The sequence below is a fragment of the Leuresthes tenuis genome, unplaced genomic scaffold (assembly GCF_036924035.1).
Source record: "Leuresthes tenuis unplaced genomic scaffold, fLeuTen1.0.hap1 SCAF_1, whole genome shotgun sequence".
Lineage (NCBI taxonomy): Eukaryota > Metazoa > Chordata > Actinopteri > Atheriniformes > Atherinopsidae > Leuresthes > Leuresthes tenuis.
Genome location: NW_027325355.1, coordinates 12,975,405 through 12,995,188, shown reverse-complemented (window position 1 = coordinate 12,995,188; position 19,784 = coordinate 12,975,405). Strand labels below are relative to the sequence as shown.

Here is a 19,784-nt window from a genome sequence, read left to right as displayed (position 1 = left end):
GGCAAGCAGAATGGTGATCTGAATACGATGCTGTGCCAAACACATTTGCTTTCAGACCAACATGGTAACAATGCTGCAACTTCTCTGCCTTTGTTTTTCAGAGACTCGTCTGAACTGAATGCATTTCAAAATTTGAATAAAATGCCATTTTTAAAGTCTTTTAAAAGTGATTAGTGACAAATCTAGCAATTTTAAGACATTGCCAGAGCTGTCCGGCAAGAGTAACATCTCTCCCCAGCCATTGAAACATCTCCCAGCTTCCATTCTTATCAGTCAAGGACAACAAAGGAAGCAGCAGTCGTAGCAGTACATACGCAGTGATGTCCTGAAATTCCGCCTTTTAAATTAATCTTTGAGTGAACATTTATAAAATCTGCATTCAATCTACAGAATAATTGCACAAACTCCAAGAAGTTAGCAGCCTCAAGCCATCATCGAGGAGAATCATGGAATCATTGGCACTGGATTATTTTAGATGCGTAAAAAAAGAGAAAAGGTTAAAGTTCTATAATTTGGTTCTAAAGTGCGGAATATTGCAATTCCTCTTCACTTGGATTTTGTTTGTACATACAGCACCTTTGTTCAGTAACCTGGAACACATTGATTTTAGATTCAGGATGGCGGGGAGAAATTCGAAATTGAAATTCACCAATAAGGTTGTAATCAGAGGTTTCTTCCTGTAAAAAGGGAGCTGTTTTTTTCCCTCTGTCACCAAATGGAATTGTTAGATGTCTATATATATATATTATCTAGAGTACCCTGATATTCCCTTTTGCTGTGAATCGGTGCTATTTTTATGAAACTGAACTGAACTAAACTGAATTGAACGACTGCAACTCTGGTACAAGGGTTTTCCACCATTTTTGAGGATCGATTTCAATTAAGCAAATTATGCACAGAGCCAGAAATGGCGTGACAAGGCATCATGCTACAGTTACAGACTTGAGTCTTATAAAGTCGGAGTTCTTCTAAAAATGTGTGTCTTAGCCGAAGAAAGAAGGGATTCTGATTTGACTGGGTTGGGTTCCGGCCCTTTGAAAATCCCCTTAGATCTCCTCAAGCCAATTAGGAACTGGAGAAGTGAAAATCAGGAAGCAAATTGGTCTTCTGGGTAATCTCTTTAGGGAACAATTTGCGAGTGAGGAGTAAGTGGAGTGTGCAGAATAGGGAAGAAAAAGGATGTTTGGAGATGTAAGAAATTTGCAAAAGATACAGAACAAGAATAAATAGATGAGCAGAGTGAGAGAAAAGGAGAAAACAGGACCGACAGATGAGAAAGTAAAAATAAATAAAGTGGTCTCTGTGCACCACCAGACAGAATGGGCAGTGTGATCACGTCCGAATCACATGACAGATTTAAGATGATGTAGCAGCCTCGCTGAGTCTCTGTTTCAACTTGTGTTGAAAGTGTGGACTTCAAACTATAGACCAGTTTTTGAATTGTGTTGACAGACTTGTGATAGATCATTTACACCATGCTTTTTCCTGTCTGGTGCATGTTTGGTGCAGGAAGAAACAATAAAAACGGGCTATATGAAAGAAAATGCTCAATGTGGTTTTCACAGTAAAAAAAAATCTAACTCGGGTTTGATGTTTTTTGTGTGATTTTAAGTCCATTGTGTTAACACAGTACGTCAAAATGAACAAAAGAACCGCAAGGTTTCGCTTTAAAAAAAAAATCACACCAAACAAGGTAAACCATTTTTAAAGGGGAACTCCGTATTTTTAAACCTAGACCTTATTTCTGGGATGAAATATGTTCATCTACTCACCGAGAGCAGTTTGGTGAAAGTCGACGTCCTTCGGAAGATATTTAGATTCCTCGAGATCCATATAACAGAGTGAACGGGGGCATAGACGATGCAGCCTCTGAATAAGACATTATCTGTCTAGATTACGTTCGTCCATCGTTTGACAGACAATAAGAATAGCCAATGAGAACGAGAGTTGCGCCTAGCTGAACCAATCACGTGGCTGGAATAGAGCCCTGCCATCAACTAGTCGTGGTGTGTTTGTTTGTTTGTGCTGCTGCAGCCGTATAAAAAAAGAAAATAAGTGATCCCTCGGAAGAAATGACGGAAGACACAGCCCAAGGCATAAGGGATGACATTGTTGATGACGTTATTGATAAGAAGGGCCCCAAAAACGTTTTTATTCCCTGTCTTTGTTGGAACATGTGCTCGACATAAATTGCAGTGCACGCTACTGTTTCGTGTCGGACTTCAAATAACCAAAATACCTCCAAACCACTGAACGTTTTGGGCTGTTTCTCTATGTTTAGTCTGAACTCTGGACTGGACCAGCTGACCTGAGTCCTTGGATCTAAGAGCTCTGCTGGGTTTATATTCTCTGAACATATCACAGATGTATTTTGGTCCTAAATCATTCTGGGATTTGTAAACCATCAGTAGGCTTTTAAAATCTATTCTGTGACTGACTGGAAGCCAGTGCAAAGATTTTAAAACTGGTGTGATGTGTTCAGATCTCTTAGTCCTGGTTAAAACTCTTGCAGCAGCGTTCTGGATGAGCTGCAGATGTTTAATGCTCTTTTTGTGGAAGTCCAGTTAAAAGACCATTACAATAATCGAGTCTACTGGGGATGATTGCATGGATGAGTTTCTCCTGGTCTTTTTGGGAGAGAAAAACTTTAATTCTGTTGATGTGTCTGAGTTGGTAAAAAGCATCTAGGTGACAGCTTTGATGTGGCTGCTGAAAGTCAGAGCTGAGTCTATCAACACTCCAAGGTTACGAACTTTGTCAGTGATTGTATGGGCCCGGGTCTCAACGTATTTACCGATGCTGGCCCTCTTCTCTCTGCTACCAAACAGAATGATCAAATAATTTTAGTTCTTAAACCCAACCCACTGAAATTTGTTAACTAAAGTTAATAAAGTAGATGTAATAACTAAGCCTAACAGCAAAATGAAAAATGGGAAGTAAATATCAGAAGTTGTTCCAAACTTCAGTCACATGTTTAAGAGTCCTGTGACTTTCCTCTCCACTCCTCCAGCTGACCTGAGCTCTGTAATTGTGTCACACCACTTATGTACAGTGTGACAGTTAACAAAACTGTGAGGTGCACAACTGCTTGAAATGACACCAAAATGCTTGGAGCATTAAGCATTGCAACATCGAGTTTTGTGCCTTACTGTTTGCAAGGTTGAGAACAGCCGCCATAGACTTCACCTTATGAGGACCTTGTTGTCTTTGTCCATATTTAAAGGGGAACTCCGGTATTTTTAAACCTCGACCTTATTTCTATCCAGATAGAATTTGACTTCACAGCGAGAGGGTTCCAGGTTCGATCCCCACGCGGGGCCTTTCTGTGTGCAGCTTGCATGTTCTCCCCGTGTATGTGTGGGTTCTCTCCGGGTCCTCCGGCTTCCTCCCACCGTCCTAAAACATGCCTGTTAGGTTAATTAGTGTCTCTAAAATTGTCCCTCGGAGTGAGTGTGAGTGGTTGTTTGTCTCATTTGTCTCTGTGGGGCTCTGTAATGGACATGCGACCTGTCCAGGGTGTTTCCCACCTTTCACCCAATGACCCGCTGGGATAGGCTCCAGCCCCCCCTGCAACCTGACAGTTGGATTAAGTGGGTATAGAAAATGGAATGGATAGATGGATAAAAAATTTGATTTATAATCATAAGAAAATTAACAACCTGTTCTCTGCTCTTAGATACTGGGAGCACGTCTGAGTGTTTTTGAGAGATCCCCCACCAGCTTCAACTAATTTTATGAATGGGCTGATAAGAGTTCTGCTTGTTTAAACAGAGCCAGACTTATTTATGATATGATATGACATTACTGGGCTGTGCAAGGTAGATTCTCATGATGCACGTTTACCCAACAATGCGCCGAGGATGTCAGCGTGACCTCAAGTACTCTCTCTGTATTAGCTGTCTCTCCTTTTTTCCTTCCCTCCTTGAATCCTTTGTTTCATCTCTCAGCAATGACCTGCTCCGATTGGATTTGCTCTCAGATTCCTTCTTTTTTACAGCTGAAGGCATGCATGCATCTACAGATGCAGGGTCATGCCAGTTCAAGGGGATACAGCTTTTTTTCAGCGAGCCTCGGGTTGTGGTTCTCAAGTGAGCTCCTTGTATGAATAAGTGTACTTAGATTAGTAATTTTCAATTAATAAAAAGAATTCTAATTGCAACAAGAGTGATTTGAATAAAACCCATAAAACTAAACTGACAAAAAAAGTGTAGAATTAGTTCTACCAAACTAAACAAGAATTAAACTGAAATGTCATCCTAGTAAATCAGTTTGATCAACCCTGATAGATGATGTAACCCAGCCCAAAGAAATGAATTTGCTGCAGTACAATTGTTTAATGCTGAAAGAAAACCACATATTTGTGTGGAAATTGGTTCCATCTTTTCATTTTTATGTTCACTCAACACGTTCTTATCTTAAGTGCTTGGTTTACTTACAGGGGCGATGGTGAGGAGAGGAAAAGGACCCAAATGCAGACACGGATAAGGCGGGAGGCTTTAGAAGAACTTGAGTTGATTTATTTTAAGGTTTAACAAAAAGCGTGGCCAAGCCAAAACACCATAAACCTAAGCTGACAAAATAAAAGACTAGGAAACAACAAAACCTGACTGTGATTAAGAACACACAGAGGCACATGAGGCGATAATGGCGGGAATCAGAGAAAAACCATGATAAACCAGGGAGCTTAAATGCTGTGGGGAACTGATTAGTGACTGACTGTAGCTGGCATGGCACCGTTGCCTCACAGCAAGAGGGTTCAAGGTTTGATTCCTGGCTGGGGCCTTTCTGTGTCCCTCATATGCAGGCCTATGTTAAGGAAAATGAGGAGAAAATTTTGTGTTCAATAAAGAAAAAAACAGCTTTTTTAAATTCATTGTTTGATGAGGACAATATATTGGTGATATCTGTTTGGTGTGGTCAGGATCAGAGAATGAGTTGCAGGCTTTTCATGCTTTTATGAGTTATGTTCATCCAAACATCAAGCTGACTCTTCAGTACAGTAAACATTTACGAATTTCCCCCCCTCTGAAAGAGTTTGCCATCATGCATTTCATAAATTGCAAAACTTCTTTTGTCATCTATAGGCTAGAATGTCCTAGATGCCAAGGTTTTTACATTGGTAGAACTAAAAGGCTGTACAGGCCAGATACATACTTTCCATATTATTAGAAAAGTTGATAGGCAAAGTCAATTCAACCAAATAGAGGCTTTTTGGATTTAGATTACATGCCACAAAATATCCAGGCCTGAATTAGTTACACTTTACTTTATTTTTGTGAACAGTTATCACATTGGTTTGGTATCACACTGTTCTTTTGAATTTGGAGGATTCCTATTGGTGATATTCCACAAGAAAAAGACCTTGGACTTCAGTCAATCTGTTTGACTCCCCAAAGAAGTCTGGCAAGCCAGAAGTGATTATGCCATGAAAATAAAGGTATTTTAAAAGATTCTTTGAAAAGAGATCGCCTTGGAGTTGTTTTTTTTTTTTTTAACATACAGGTTAATGCTACCCCATCCAAAGAGCACCTCAAATTAATTCCACATCAATCCAGGAAGTGTTACTACACAAACAACATGAAGTATGGATATATAAATGTATATATATATAGCTTCAGCTCACTACTGACAAAAACAGATCTCCGAATATGGATCAACTTATATTAATGGGATGTAACTTACTACAGCTTTCATTTTGCACATATTTGACATGTTAGACAACAAAAATCTTTATTATCATATTATGATAGTATCATTTATTATAAGTAAAACCATACACTGCTAAAACCTTGTTCGTTGTTGCTACCATCCCTCCTGTAGAGACGTGCTCCATGGCTCAATACTGCAGCATATTTAAACAAACTCTTTGGCAGTGTAAGTTCTACAGTTCATAGTATCTGCATAGTATGGTGCTCTTGCTATTTATATTGTTTATTTATATTGTTTATGCTTGCTGGCCACACAATGTTATGGGAAAGGGACATTCAATGTTATGGGAAAAGGCATTACTAGTCATTTAATGTTATGGGAAGACGAGTTCAGACAGTCAAAACACTTTTGCTTGCCCCCAACCTCCCCCACAATCATGAGTTGGATTAAGCAGGTATAGAAAATGGATGAATGTTGTGGTATATGAGGGATGGTCGCCTTCAACCAGCCGATGTGTAGATGGTACTGGAAGAACTCTGCTGACACAGACTTGGTCGAACACAGAAACCTTTTATTGCCAACCAGGCCCAGAATGATGTGTCAAATCTGGAGAGATCTTCAAAGTCCACTGCAATCTCTCCCCTGTTGTGGGTGCTTCTCTCTTATATAGGGTAAAACCTTTCCATATCTGATAACACTGTATGTGCTGCACGTCCCGTCAACAGGCACAATAATCAGCATATAATGTATACATATATCTTGTGACCCTGTCCAGGAGGCACTTAAATAAGGAATATGTTATGCTCCAAATGTCCATGTGTGTGACCATCATTCCTCTCCTATCTGGAGCCAAATTAATCAGACACTACGATGTTACCACTCAGCGCTTGCGTTAACAAGCGCACATGAAATTGTACCGTTGAGTTTATGTAACACTCAACTTACACAAAAAAAAGTCTAACTGTACTATGTGGTCATTGGCATAACACTAGTTCCAGATTAACAAGTATTACAAGGTTACAAGTATCGTTGCCCTGACGATATCTAAAAAAAAAACATGTCATCAGGCAGAATTATTGAAAGTTGATGTTTGATATTGTAACACAATTTAAGACACATAATTGATTTAACAAATGTTAATGTCAAAAAAATCGGGGTCGGTTTATCACATTTACTTGATCAAATTTTGGCATTTTAATGTGAATTCTTTGCTCCTTTCATGACTAGTAGCATCTCCATGCCAGGTTGCTATAAATTCAATTCAATTCAGTTTTATTTATATAGCGCCAAATTACAACAAATGTCATCTCAAGGCACTTAAATAATACAGTCCAATTCAAGCCAATTGGAGTTCAATTCATTGTAATCATAATCCAATGAAATCCAATTAATTAATTTCAAAATAATCCAATTCATTCATATAGAGCCAATTCATAAACAATATCCTAGCTAAGGAAACCAACAGATTGCACCGAAACTTCTGGTCAATGTTTGTTTTATTTCATATGTGTAAATGAAATTTGTATATATTTTTTCTCTCTTTGCAAGTTAGCTTTTGTCAATGTTCTCAGTTTTATGTCCAGAAAGTTTCAGTCTTGTTCCATACATCTCATTTGACTTGTTTGCCCAAAGTAACACTTAAATGCTGTATGCACACCTCCTTTTTCCTTACCGAGTATGCTTTGTTTGTCCTGGCAGATGAAAGAGAGGACGTCCAAAAGAAGACTTTCACAAAATGGGTAAACTCGCAGTTGGCTAAGGTAAGATACATTCCTGCTGTCTTTCTGTCTTTGACTCAGCTTTTTACTTTTACTTCTGAAGTCATTTGTAAGTCTCACCAGGGTAAGGTGACCAGATTTCTGATATGAAAATCGGGGACATTTTCAATGCGGCAGTGAAAAATCTGCCAAAAAAACAAACAAACAAAAAAAACAAAACTGCCAGTTCACACAAAATAAATAAGTTAGTACACAACATACCATTCATCACGGCCGCTGGTCTCCTTTCTTTCCTTTTTGCCGCCTCTAGAATGTTGTTGTTGACACTGCTGCGTTTATGCGTCATACGATGTCTTCTCTGGTGATGCGTTAAATGGCTACCGTAATAACTGGTGTTACTTTGAGTCTGCGCGCATTTCCCCCCATTCAGTGTCAAAATCGGGGACATCTGGTCACCTTACACCCGGGCTGTTTCTGTACTTTGATGGGCTCTGAAACGTGAGTGAAACTCTTCAAAACAGATTATTTCTGTGTAAATGATCACAAAGTTGAGCTGCAACAGTTTTCTCGGGAACAGTTTTCTTGGGACATTGGATATAGGTCGACAATTGGCTAATAATCATGGATCAAGAGTAGTCCTTCTTTAAAAAAAAGGTTTAATCACAACAACCTTAAAAGTCTGCGGTACATAGCCTGTCAACAAAGACAGATTGATCAAATTCAACATGAAAGTGTTGATTAAGGGGAAGATCTGCTTGAAAAGTCTGGTTGGGATTGGGTCTAAAATATAAATTGATGGTTTAGAAGAGACTTTTGTTATCATTGGCACAGAGAGATCGACTGGTCTAAATACAAATACTTCTAGATCTGCTGTACTTGATGATACATCAGTGACATTAGTGGGAAGGATTCCATGAATCGTCGATGTGACAGAAACAATTTTATTGATAAAGAATCTCATGAAATCATCACTGCTGAGAATTAAAGGAACATATGGCTCAACAGAGATCGGACTCTTTGTCAGTCTGGCTACAGTGCTGAAAAGAAACCTGGGATTATTCTTATTGTCTTCTATCAATTATGAATAATAAGCAGTTCTAGCTTTAAGAAGGGCTTTCTTATATCTTATTATACTGTATTTCCAGATTAATTGAGACTCTTCTAAATTAGACGAACATAATTTTCTGCTTTCAATCATGCAGCTGTGAATTATACCAAGCAGCCAGCCTCTTCTGACAGATTTCCTTCATTTCCAACATTGGCAACATTGTCCAGTGCTGTTTTTGCGTGAGTGTGGCAGTGAAGAAAATGTCAACAGAATTATTTCTATAAATTTGGTTCCCGCATTATCTGATAAACACCCACAATAAATACATTTCTTCTCAAATATAGAATGAAGACTGGACTTATCTAGAAAATATCTGAAAAATGGCAGACAATTTGATTGGATGAACAATCTTTCAGAATCCGGTCAGACCCATTTTTGCTGAATCCAGTGGAATTATTAATCCTAAAGTGAAATTCTAATGCTGCAATAAAGATAAAAAACAAGTTTATGAACGAATTAGAATAAGATTAATTCAATTAATGGCAATTAAATTTGATTAAGATGAGTTCACAAACTTAGAAAAAGTTTAACCGTAGCAGAGAGCGGTGTGGTTGACATCTCCAAACATTTGATTGGATTTGGATGGATTGGGGTTTTGTTTTTGTAGCTTGGCAATAATTTAGCTGATGATGTCGAGCACAGTGTTGGCAGGTAGGCTCTCAGTGAACAGAAATTCATATCCAACAGATTCTGTCCTTTTTGTTCCTGCCTCTTCAACTCATTTGAATTTACAGCCAGCAAAATAAACAACCATAAACCTTACAAGATGGATTCTCTCAGGACTGTTATTTTGTAAACCTGTTGAGAATCCAGCTGCCTGATCAGGTAAATGGAATACTGGTAATACGTGTAATTGCAAGATTTAATTTTTGTTCACTGTGAAGTGCTTAGTTCTGGAGGATATTATTCTTATTCTTTTCCTGGCAGCCTTTCTCAATGTGAAGCAGCTGCTACTTTCTATTCCTATACTCGCCACCACTGATTAAGAACAACCTCTCGGGTTTGAATTGATATTTTCACATTTAACGCAAGACTGGTTTGTGATTACTCAAGAGATGTCTCTGGATCCTTAGAACTACTCTGATGTTTTTTTAAACAAGTGCATTCACTGTAGCATCTCTGCTGTAGTTGTTCTGAGCCTGTGGTTAGGGATAGTCATTCTGCTTTTGCAACAAAGCAGATAAATACTTAAATCATCTTCAACACTTATATTACTAATTTATCTGGTTGTCATGTCGTGTTTATCGTGGAGAATAATCACTGAATGACCATTTTGATTGTATTTTTGTACGTTCTCTCAAGTGTACAACTGTGTCTGTGTGTTTGCTCTGTAGACAAGGAAACCACCTGTTGAGGATCTTTTCTCAGACCTATGCGATGGACGACGCCTGCTGGAGCTGTTGGAGGGGCTGACAGGAAAGCAGCTGGTATGAATAAACACACTTATGCATTAGGGATGCACTGGGCAGGAGCTTAATTTTCCTGCAATGTGTTTGCGCTAACATGTTCCAGTCAGGTGAGGGGCGGCAACATACCGCGACGGAAAAAGACAGAGCTATGGCAGCCGTGTGGAGGTATTTCAAATTGAATGATGGTGACAAAACTAAAGCGCCCTGCAATTTATGCTCAGCAAAGCTGTCAAGAGGAGGGACAAAATCTAGCATCTAAATCTGAAATCTAAAACAATATGTTGAGTACTTTTATATTACTAAGATGCACAAAGTGCTGTTGTATTTGGGTTGAATATGCCTTAAGAAAATTAAATTGTAAGAACTGTAATAGCCTTGATTAGTACTCATATCGGTACTCGGGATCGGCAAATACTAAAAGGTAAGTACCTGTACCTGTGCTCAGTTTAAAAAAATGTGGTATCGGTGCATTTCTACTATGCATGCACACAGGTCTATGACAAATCCAGTAAGCAACGACACATACAAAATGATGAGGATACAAGTTGTTGAACCAATGTCACATGTTTAGAGTTTGTTTTGCTTAATACAGTCAGCATATTTTACAGCTTTAGTATGGAAGATTCACATTCACACCCGTTTTCCACAAAAGTTGGGAGCTTCCTCTGAAATGCAACAGATCTGTAATTTGCAGATTTGTCTTGGCCTTTGTTTAATACACACAAGTACAAACAAAATTATTTCCAGCCTCCTCACTGACCAACCAAGTTGTCTTTAGAAAATCTGAACAAATGCAGAATTTGATTTCAACATACAAAAAAAAAAAATAAAGTGAGATAAGTCTCGAAAGACGCTCTTTTCTGAAGATTAACTGATGGAATGTGGGGGTGTCAAGATGAGCTATAAAGGGCTGGTGCTACAACCAGTTCTAAGTGGTATTTCGCTCACACCCCCCTCTCCCCCAAATCAAATAAATAAATTGGCAAACCCAATCATAAATTAGCAAACTTTGAGAGATGTCACTCTCAGAGCCCTGTAACGTAAAACTTCCAGGTGCTGTTGATTGTAATAATGTTAGTTACATACTGTATGAATAATTTCCATCTGATATTAACATGTACTTGATAAGAACTGCAAGAGTGAGGCAGGATCAGAGGCAGGCTTCTACCTGTAGCTACCCCTTTCATAGAGGCAGGGAAAAGTAAAATGACAGAAAATAATCGAAAATAGATCAAATGTTGGTGCATTCTTGAAATAGTGTTACTGAAACCAAAGCCATTTGTACTATATATAACTGGATGAGATATGAAAACCAATAAGGAACCGAATCAATAAGTGATATCGATAATGGAACCGGAATTGCTAAATCCTTAACAATTCCTATCCCTATTTACTAAACCTTACCAACTAAAGTTATTGCCAAAACACAACCAAGGAATGGCAAAAGTGCTTTAGTAAATCGTTGTTGTGTTATTAGATGAAAAATCTATTGTCACATGTTGGTCTTTAACTCAAGTTATGAGCACATAGATGACAGAAAACATTCAGTCTTACCAAAAACATATTCATTCCTCAATAATATTTTCTGTGTTTCTGTCTTTTTTTGTGTTTGTGTGTTGGTGTGTGTATAGGTGAGATTGGAGAAAGGGTTTACCCGTGTTCACTCGCTTAACAATGTCAACCGGGCTCTGCAGATCTTGCAGAAAAACAATGTAAGTATACACACACACACACACACACACACACACAGACAGTACCTTTTAATTCTGATGCATGATGATGAGTATCCACGGATAGTATTGGTTTAAAAGCACTTGACATATGCATTTTAAAACACTCTGTGAAAGCACTAAATTGGAGAGACAAAACAACAGCTTCACAAGTGCATGGCATGACACAGGAGGACCAGTTTTTCAGGTCAAGAACCAGCCTGTTCTAGTATTCTAGCAGCTAATAGGACATCTCTATATTATATCAATTCTTCAATCTGTCTGTGTTACATGCCGTGGAGAGGCTTATTCTTCAGTGATTGTTTGTCCTCTTCCTCCTCCCCTTCACTGGGTTTCACCTGCTTGAAGCACTTTGCTCTTCCACAGTCCCATTAAGTTCTTGATGAAGGCTGTTAGTGTGCTGTTGACGTTGCAGAGTTCTAAGCATTCTGACATCCATGTGTGCAGCATGCAGTCATAGGCATTTAGAGTCAGTCCAGTTGGTGCACAGATTTGTATGTCTGATCTTACACTCCTTAGTGACAGTTCTGTCGATCAGTAGCTGATGTTGAGCTGGTGCTTGCCTACTCACTATGATGCCTGTCAGGAGCTTCCATGATGTACAGAGGCAGGTTATTGGCCAGTATTTGGATGGAATTACCCTTCTGGGGATCTTTCATGAACGAGACCATCCAATTTTGGTTTAACCAGTCTGGCTGGGTCCCATCCATCAGCAACTAGTTCATTTATGCCGCAAGGCATTCCTGGAGTGCAGTCTCCATCTTTGGTTTCTACAGTGCTTTTAATACAATTCAGCCAGTACTGTTCTTTAAGAAGCTGCTGGAAATACAAGTGGATGCCTTCACAACTGCCTGGATTACCGACTACCTCATAAACGGACCACCTTTTGTGAGAATGAAGGATAATGTGTCTGAGGGGGTGGTCAGCAGCACAGGAGCACCACAGGAGACAGTGCTGATTGTACTAAGAAGATTAATGCATAAGTCAATGGGCATAAAGAACAACACTTCCCACCCTCTATATAACAGAGTGTTGAAACAACAGTATTTAAGTTATTAGCATACTGATATTTGAAGATGGGGGTTGAGCAGAAAAGATCAAGCTTAAACATTCGAAGAGAGCTAAATCTTGGCCTGTTGTATAAAATTGCAGTTCCAACAAACGTATTTATATTACCAATGTGATCAACATGCAGTGGATAATAAAAAAAGTAAAAATGTACCTTTGGATTTCGGAAAATAAAGTCATTGTGAGATTTTTTTGTTTCACTAAAACCCTCCTCCAGGTTGACTTGGTGAATATTGGAGCAGGAGACATTGTTGATGGAAATCACAAGCTCATTCTCGGGCTCATCTGGAGCATTATCCTCCACTGGCAGGTAGGTGTGGGCATGCATGTGCATGCCTTTATGGGTTTCAGCATGCTGCTCTGTTCAGTCATTGTAGAGGCAACGAGAGTCTTTGTGAAATGTCTCTTGTTTTAGCTGTAGCCCCCCACACCACCCCCACCCCTGCACTATAAAGCTTTACAGAGGTCTAAAACCTTTATTTTCAAAAGAGCCCTTGACCCTTAAAATAAAGATAACACAGTTTATTGAATTGTATTTATACTTGTACTCTACCTCTTCTTACCTCTTCATTTCTACCCCCTGCCCGAACCAGGGTTTGTATCCCCATGCCGCTATGACTGGTGTGCAGTTGGTGAGAGACTGGGGCAGCTTGTGGTTGTGGCAGAAAAGATGGTTGCTGTGGTGTGAGGAGCAGTGATGGCTGGCATTAGGGGAGTGACTCTGGGACATCAGTGATCAGTCAGTGGGTCTACATGATGAGATGAACGCGATTATAGCTATAGTTGGGTTATGCTCCTTATCTGAGCAAGGGTAATTATCCTTGGATATATGGCGGTGAATGAATCGAATCACTGGCACAAAGCTTGGCATACCCCCGTACGATAGGTGGCCCAGTACCCATCTTAACTATCGCGAATAGAGCCACTTCCGGTTGACGTCTTCACCACCACCAACAACAACAAACTCAGGCATTCGAGAAAGATGTCGAACGAAGAGAAAGATGAAGCTACGTCCCTCTACATTTGTGATGAGCATGGTTATGGCACTGTTATGAAAGGGGGTTGCCACCTGATGACCCTAATTACATGTTGGTCAGCACTGCCCACTGGTCTATATAGAGTTTATAGGGATTAGGAGGTTCTTTATTAGGTATTGAGCCAATATTAGAGGGTCAATTGTTGAATTTAGGGAATTATTCATCTGGTCCATTTTTTTGTAGCACAAGTTTCTTGAATTTATTAAATTATGATAAGCAGATATACATTTGTCTGATAGTGAAGTGAAGTCAGAGTACCCCATTGAGCTTATGTCTAGTATGGGCTCTCAGAACTGTGCCTTTTGATATATTGTGTTTTTTGTCAATTGCTCCGTTGTTTTATCCTTCTTATTTGCTAATTATAATGTACGGTAGTGTCTTTTAGAGTCATACACTATGACTTCTGATGGTCCCAAAAAAAAAACAGAAAAGATTTATATATATTGGGCTTCAGAACATGCTTGTGACCAACACCAACATTTTTGTCATTTGTCCAAGTACTGTTTTGAAGTGTTATGATAAGAATATGTGTTTTACTATCTCTTGACATTATTTGACGTCAATGAAACAGCTAAGACATAACTTGTGTCATCTGTCAAGGACATTCTGTTTCCCCTCATGTCCTTTTACTTATTTTTTAAGATGCTTTATTGGTGCATGTTGTATTTTAGAGCCATGTTTTTTTTTTTAGCTCCTCTGACCTGTCATTCACAATAGCTGACATAGAAGCAAGCATATTCTTTTTAAACTATCATTAGGCAAACATATATTGTGTTCATGGTGCAATTTGTGAAAAAAACAGAGGGGGGGGGGTAATTTGGAGAAACGTTTTATTCAGAAAAATTTCCACACTACAGTGAGAAAACATGAAAACTGTGGACTCTTGTGTAGATAAACCTTACACTAGGTAGGCCTATTTTGAACATGAACTTAACTGCTGCATTTGCAGAAATATTTTCTAAAATATTGTTTTTAAATTTGTTTCAAAGAAAAATAACATTTTAATCCCGATATTGTGCTGTCAAGATGGTTAATCGGGTAGATAGACTAAGCAACTTTCGACCCTCTCGCCATTTAGGGAAGTGCCCCGGCTCAATGCGGCACCCAACCATAGTTTCGGGGGGCGATGGATTAGAAAGTGACCCCCTCGGCCTGGGAGATGTTGCTGTCCACCAACCGATCAGCAATGTCAGATCTTGTTTCAGTTTCCGTCAAGACAGACAGAACGGAAGGGGGCAGGATTCTTCAACAGGGAAATCAGGGGGATTCAGATTTTGACCTGTCAGGGGGGGAAAGAGATGGGAGTGACTTAAAACTTGTTATACAGAAGACTATTAGGAAAAGAGGGAGAAGATTTCAAGAGGCGCAGATAAGCTGAAACGTATACAAAGGCAATCACAAGGGATGATGAGGAAAGACCTTGTCTTTCTGCTGGTGTGTGTTAGGGTGTGCAATAGGAAGGCGTCATCACTGTCGCCTTTTTTGTGAAATATCAAAAGTCTCTGCACAGTCTTTACTGTGAACTGGCCTGTCTGCTTGTGGTCCTGACCTGTTCACAGTACCTGTACCTTATTCCTCCGCTGCCGCTACACTCTTTATAATGTGTTTTAGCATTGTCTTGTTGAAAAATGCGTGGACTGAAATGGAAAAGATATCTCCATTAAGACAGCACATGTTCCTCTGAAATATCAATGAACCTTTATGCATTAATGCTGCCATTAGAAAAATGTAAATTAACTTTGCCTGGGGCACTAACACAACCCCAAACCATCACAGTCTGACTTTTGGACTTGTTGCTGATAAATCAAGATTGTCCATTCAGCCCTTTTTCCACAGCCATGGCATCAATTTCTTTCAAAGTGAGGTCTTAACTACTGGTTTCTCTGTCCAAAATACGTGTTTCCACTGTGTGAAAGCCCAGAAACTTATTTTCTGTACAATAAAGTTTTTTGCCTTGATAATAACTATATTATGTACTGAGAGGGAGGTTAATTAATTGGTTAAACTGACATGTAAACCATTACCTGTGTATACTCAGTGACTGGCAAATGCCAACTTTAAAGATTAAGATTAAGATCAGATTTATTATCATGTACAGGTAAATACACAAAATCTCTCCTCTGCATTCAACCCATCCAGGTTGGCATCTGTTGAACACACACATGCACAGGGTCACACACTCATGTAGACAGATGCCATACACTGGAGCGGTGGGCAGCCAATCACAGCGCCCACCCCTCCAGCTGTCACTTCACCAATCTTTGAGTGGGGAGAGCGGAAATCGAACCGCCAACCTTCCGGTTATTGGACTAAACACTCTAACTCACAGTGGTGGCCAAGCAAAGGTTGATTTGCCCTTGGCCAAATAATGTTCCTTTGTTAAGCAATTCTAGACTGAGTACAGTACAGTAGTTTTTTTTGGGTTTTTTTGCCAAAACATTTTATTGCTAAAACAATTTTCGGATGGTGAGGTTAGATTAAATTCAGAGTGATTGTTATAGTTGTTGCATTTCCCCCAGGGGAAATATGTTTGAAATTTAATGGCAATCCATGCTGAAATGTCTCACAAAAAATGGCGTTGTTACTGTCATTCTGATTGATGTTTATTAAATAAGAAAAAAAAATGAGGGCCACTATGATTAGTGCATTTATCTGCTGAGGACTTTTCATAGCAAACCACACAACATTTTTCAGATTCTTTTCTTTCACCAACAATTTACAAAGTCAGTGTTGCATTTCTACCACAGAAGAAGTCAGACCAAAGTGATTCTCATTCATCCTTAGAGGATTATGAATATCATGAATCAAAATCTCAGGGCAATCCTTCCAGCAAGTTTTGAAACAAGACAAAATGTATGCCATTCTTTTAGAGCCTTAGGATAAAGACGGATTTAAACTGTCATGTTTTTGTGTTTCAAGTCTACATCTGTGTGCAAAAAACGGTTGTATCATTTCCATTGGTGTATAGTATGTGGGTGTGATCAGTTTTTAAAATGGTTATTCTTTTGTATTTTGGTGTTCAGGTAAAGGATGTGATGAAGGATGTGATGGCGGGCCTACAGCAGACAAACAGTGAAAAGATTCTGCTGAGTTGGGTTCGTCAGAACACACGGCAATATCCTCAGGTATGGTATTTCTCTGCTTCTCACCTTCCCGTCTCATTCCCAATCAGGTGACTACGTCACTGATGCAATAGTGATTCTTCTACACAGACATATCTGTTTGAGTTAGTCTCCATTTTAAAAGCGGTAGTTTTGTGTTTCTGTATTTTTTTCCTGCATTTCATCTTTTGAGAATGAATCAATTGATGCCAAGTGGCTTCTATATGCTCTTCCTTTTACTATATCAAATATCACTGCGGTTCATATGCTTGTCACTTTTACCGCTCTTGTCTTGGAAGGTGTCAGTTCTGGAATGCTTGGTCCGTGGTGCTCGATTTGAGATCAGGGTTCAGTTTGCCGTTCGCCATTCAATAAAGCGCATCTTATTTATGGATGATTGAGTGGGTATGAGCTAGCCCACAGACAACGGGAGTCTTTAAAAAACCCGGAATTTGTCTGGGACCCTAGGGAGTTTTGGGATAGTTGCGTTGGAACTCCCTAGGGGTCATCCAGGGGGGGGGGTACGTGGTCCACCACTGCCCTTGCCACACTCGGTGCGTCCCTATGTGCTCGACAGCCAGGGATGTCTCTCGTCCATGCGACTGAATCAAAGATGAAGTGATTCAGTGAAACGCGGATAACGGCGGGAGTACTATGACTCTCCTGACCTTTCCGTTTTGTACCTTTTTGTGTTTTTCACAAATCCTCTTAGTTGAAAAAAAAGAAGATACAAATAAGAAAAAGATCAAATTTTTTTCATCTTTAGTCTCTAAAACACCACGACTTTGTACATAATGAGGAAATTACAGCACACATTTGCAATGCCATAACATAATGTTACGAAGCTTAATGTCACAATGTGACACTGTCATGAAAACACTACAGAGTTTAAAACATATAGTTAAAACATATAGTAGTAAATCAATGGGCAAGGTTGTCCTGTACATCCAAAAAAAATATTTAAAAGAAAACGGGGTATTAATGGCAAAAGGGCATTGTAGAAAAAAGACAAAACAATGTGACTAAAACAAGCTGTCGATCAGTCGATATTGATATATATATCACAATATAAAACAAATCACTATTTTGTAAATTATAGTTAGGAAAAGGAATAACTTTTCCTCGATAGCTATTGTTTTATCGCCCAGCCCTATCAGAACATTTAAAACCTTATTAGTCCTTGTAATCTATCTCTCCATGTATTAACCCCTCAGGTCGGTGAAAAGATGTCATTGATAACATGATTCCATGTGAAAATGGGAAAGTGCTTAAGCAACAGCATTTCAATTGTCAGTTTGACACCACATTCAAACACTTGTTATATGATAATGTATTACCTCTCTCCTCAGGTCAATGTGGTTAACTTCTCCAGTAGCTGGAATGATGGATTGGCTTTCAATGCCCTTATCCACAGCCACAGGTACTGTTGAATGACATTCTATGTATTCTATTGCTACATGTATTACATGAACTCAGTCATTTTGATTATTTCTTTTAAAGTGTTCTATGGGTCTCTTTATTCACATGGTCTAGTAATTACCCTATATACAATTTATAGTTTAAGGCTGTTGACAATTCTCTGAGGTGGACACGAAGTGCATTTCCTCGAGTGCTGTAGCTTGTGGTTTGGAGGGGCATGTACACCATTTTAGTCCCAACTCATGCTGTTATTTATATGTAACCAATGCTACTAATGTTACCATATGTCAGTACACATTTTTTTGTTAATTACCCAAATTTCTGATCTTATTGTTTTAATATAATATCATTAATGTATTATAATATTATTACTATAAAATACTATACGAATTAACCTGTGACCCAGTTGAATTCTGCACCGTCACTTTAACTCATTTATACCATCGTACTGTCGCTTTTATGCATCCTTGCATTTTCTGCACTGCTTATGTGTCTCATTCACGCCTTACGCCTATCTATATATTATTCATACTACAATACTGCCTATTGTAAATAATTCTGTATACTGCACTTCTGGTTAGATGTCAACTGCATTTAGTTGGCTCTGTACCTATACTCTGCACAATGACAATAAAGTTTAATTTGATCTGATCTGATTATTAAGCCATCATAGTCACAGAAAACGGGATTATTCTATGCTGTTTAGACTACAGATAGAAACCCTACTCTTCAGGCACCAAGAGCCCCTCTGTTGAGTTTGTGTCCAACAGAGCCACCTTGTCCTATCCCTGGTACAGTACATATATATGAGGCTCTCATTCATACTAACATTTGTCTTTTAGCATAATATAATCAAGCCAGCCAACTGATTTGCTTGTAAAAGAAAAAATATATAAAATTATAAAAGATCATATTAACTTTAAGTTGTATACAGGAGTGATTCATCAAAGGCAATATTTTCCTTGAAATTAAACATATATTTTACTGGTACTGGTCTCTCTTGGTCTGTTATGGGGGATGATAATGCAAGCAGAGAGGATTAATAAGATCTTCTGATTATATTTCTCCTCTCTGTGCTCCTGCTGTGTAAAAAAGACAGACTAAAACAAAAATACTTAACGGTTATTAGATGAATACGCAGACCCTGAGGTCCCTTTTTAAACAGTGGTAGATTTTCGATACACTGACTGCATTTTTCAAGAAGCTTCTCTGACTTGGGTTTTTCTGCAAACAAAACACAGCAGGACGATCTCATGTGGAGTTAAGCCTCACGGAAAATTAATTACTTAGTTATGATAATAATAATAATGATTATACTATTTTCAAAGTAATATTATTATTGTTAGTTATTCCAAATGGAACTGAGAGCCTTTGTGTCTCCAAGAGGGCTGCTGAAATGTGGTTTCATAAAAGTTTTAGTTGAGCTCACAGTTCTCTGTTAAGTCCAACTGGGTTCATCTGAGATGAGTCAGGTCCCCAGTTTCCAAATCAGTAATTGTTTTTCATTTGGCCTTTTGGGCACATGACCTCCTTTCCCTATTCACA

At 38.9% G+C, this 19,784-nt stretch overlaps 1 protein-coding gene across 1 annotated transcript in view; it reads left to right on the top strand.

Annotated features, from left to right (window-relative positions):
• dmd (dystrophin) overlaps positions 1-19,784 on the top strand; it is a 226,826-nt gene that overhangs the window by 41,698 nt on the left and 165,344 nt on the right. Inside the window, exons 2-7 of the mRNA XM_072368727.1 lie at positions 7,348-7,409; positions 9,810-9,902; positions 11,516-11,596; positions 12,900-12,992; positions 16,743-16,844; positions 18,170-18,240. Of these exons, the coding sequence (XP_072224828.1) occupies positions 7,348-7,409; positions 9,810-9,902; positions 11,516-11,596; positions 12,900-12,992; positions 16,743-16,844; positions 18,170-18,240 (502 nt within the window). The remainder of the gene's footprint in view (positions 1-7,347; positions 7,410-9,809; positions 9,903-11,515; positions 11,597-12,899; positions 12,993-16,742; positions 16,845-18,169; positions 18,241-19,784) is intronic.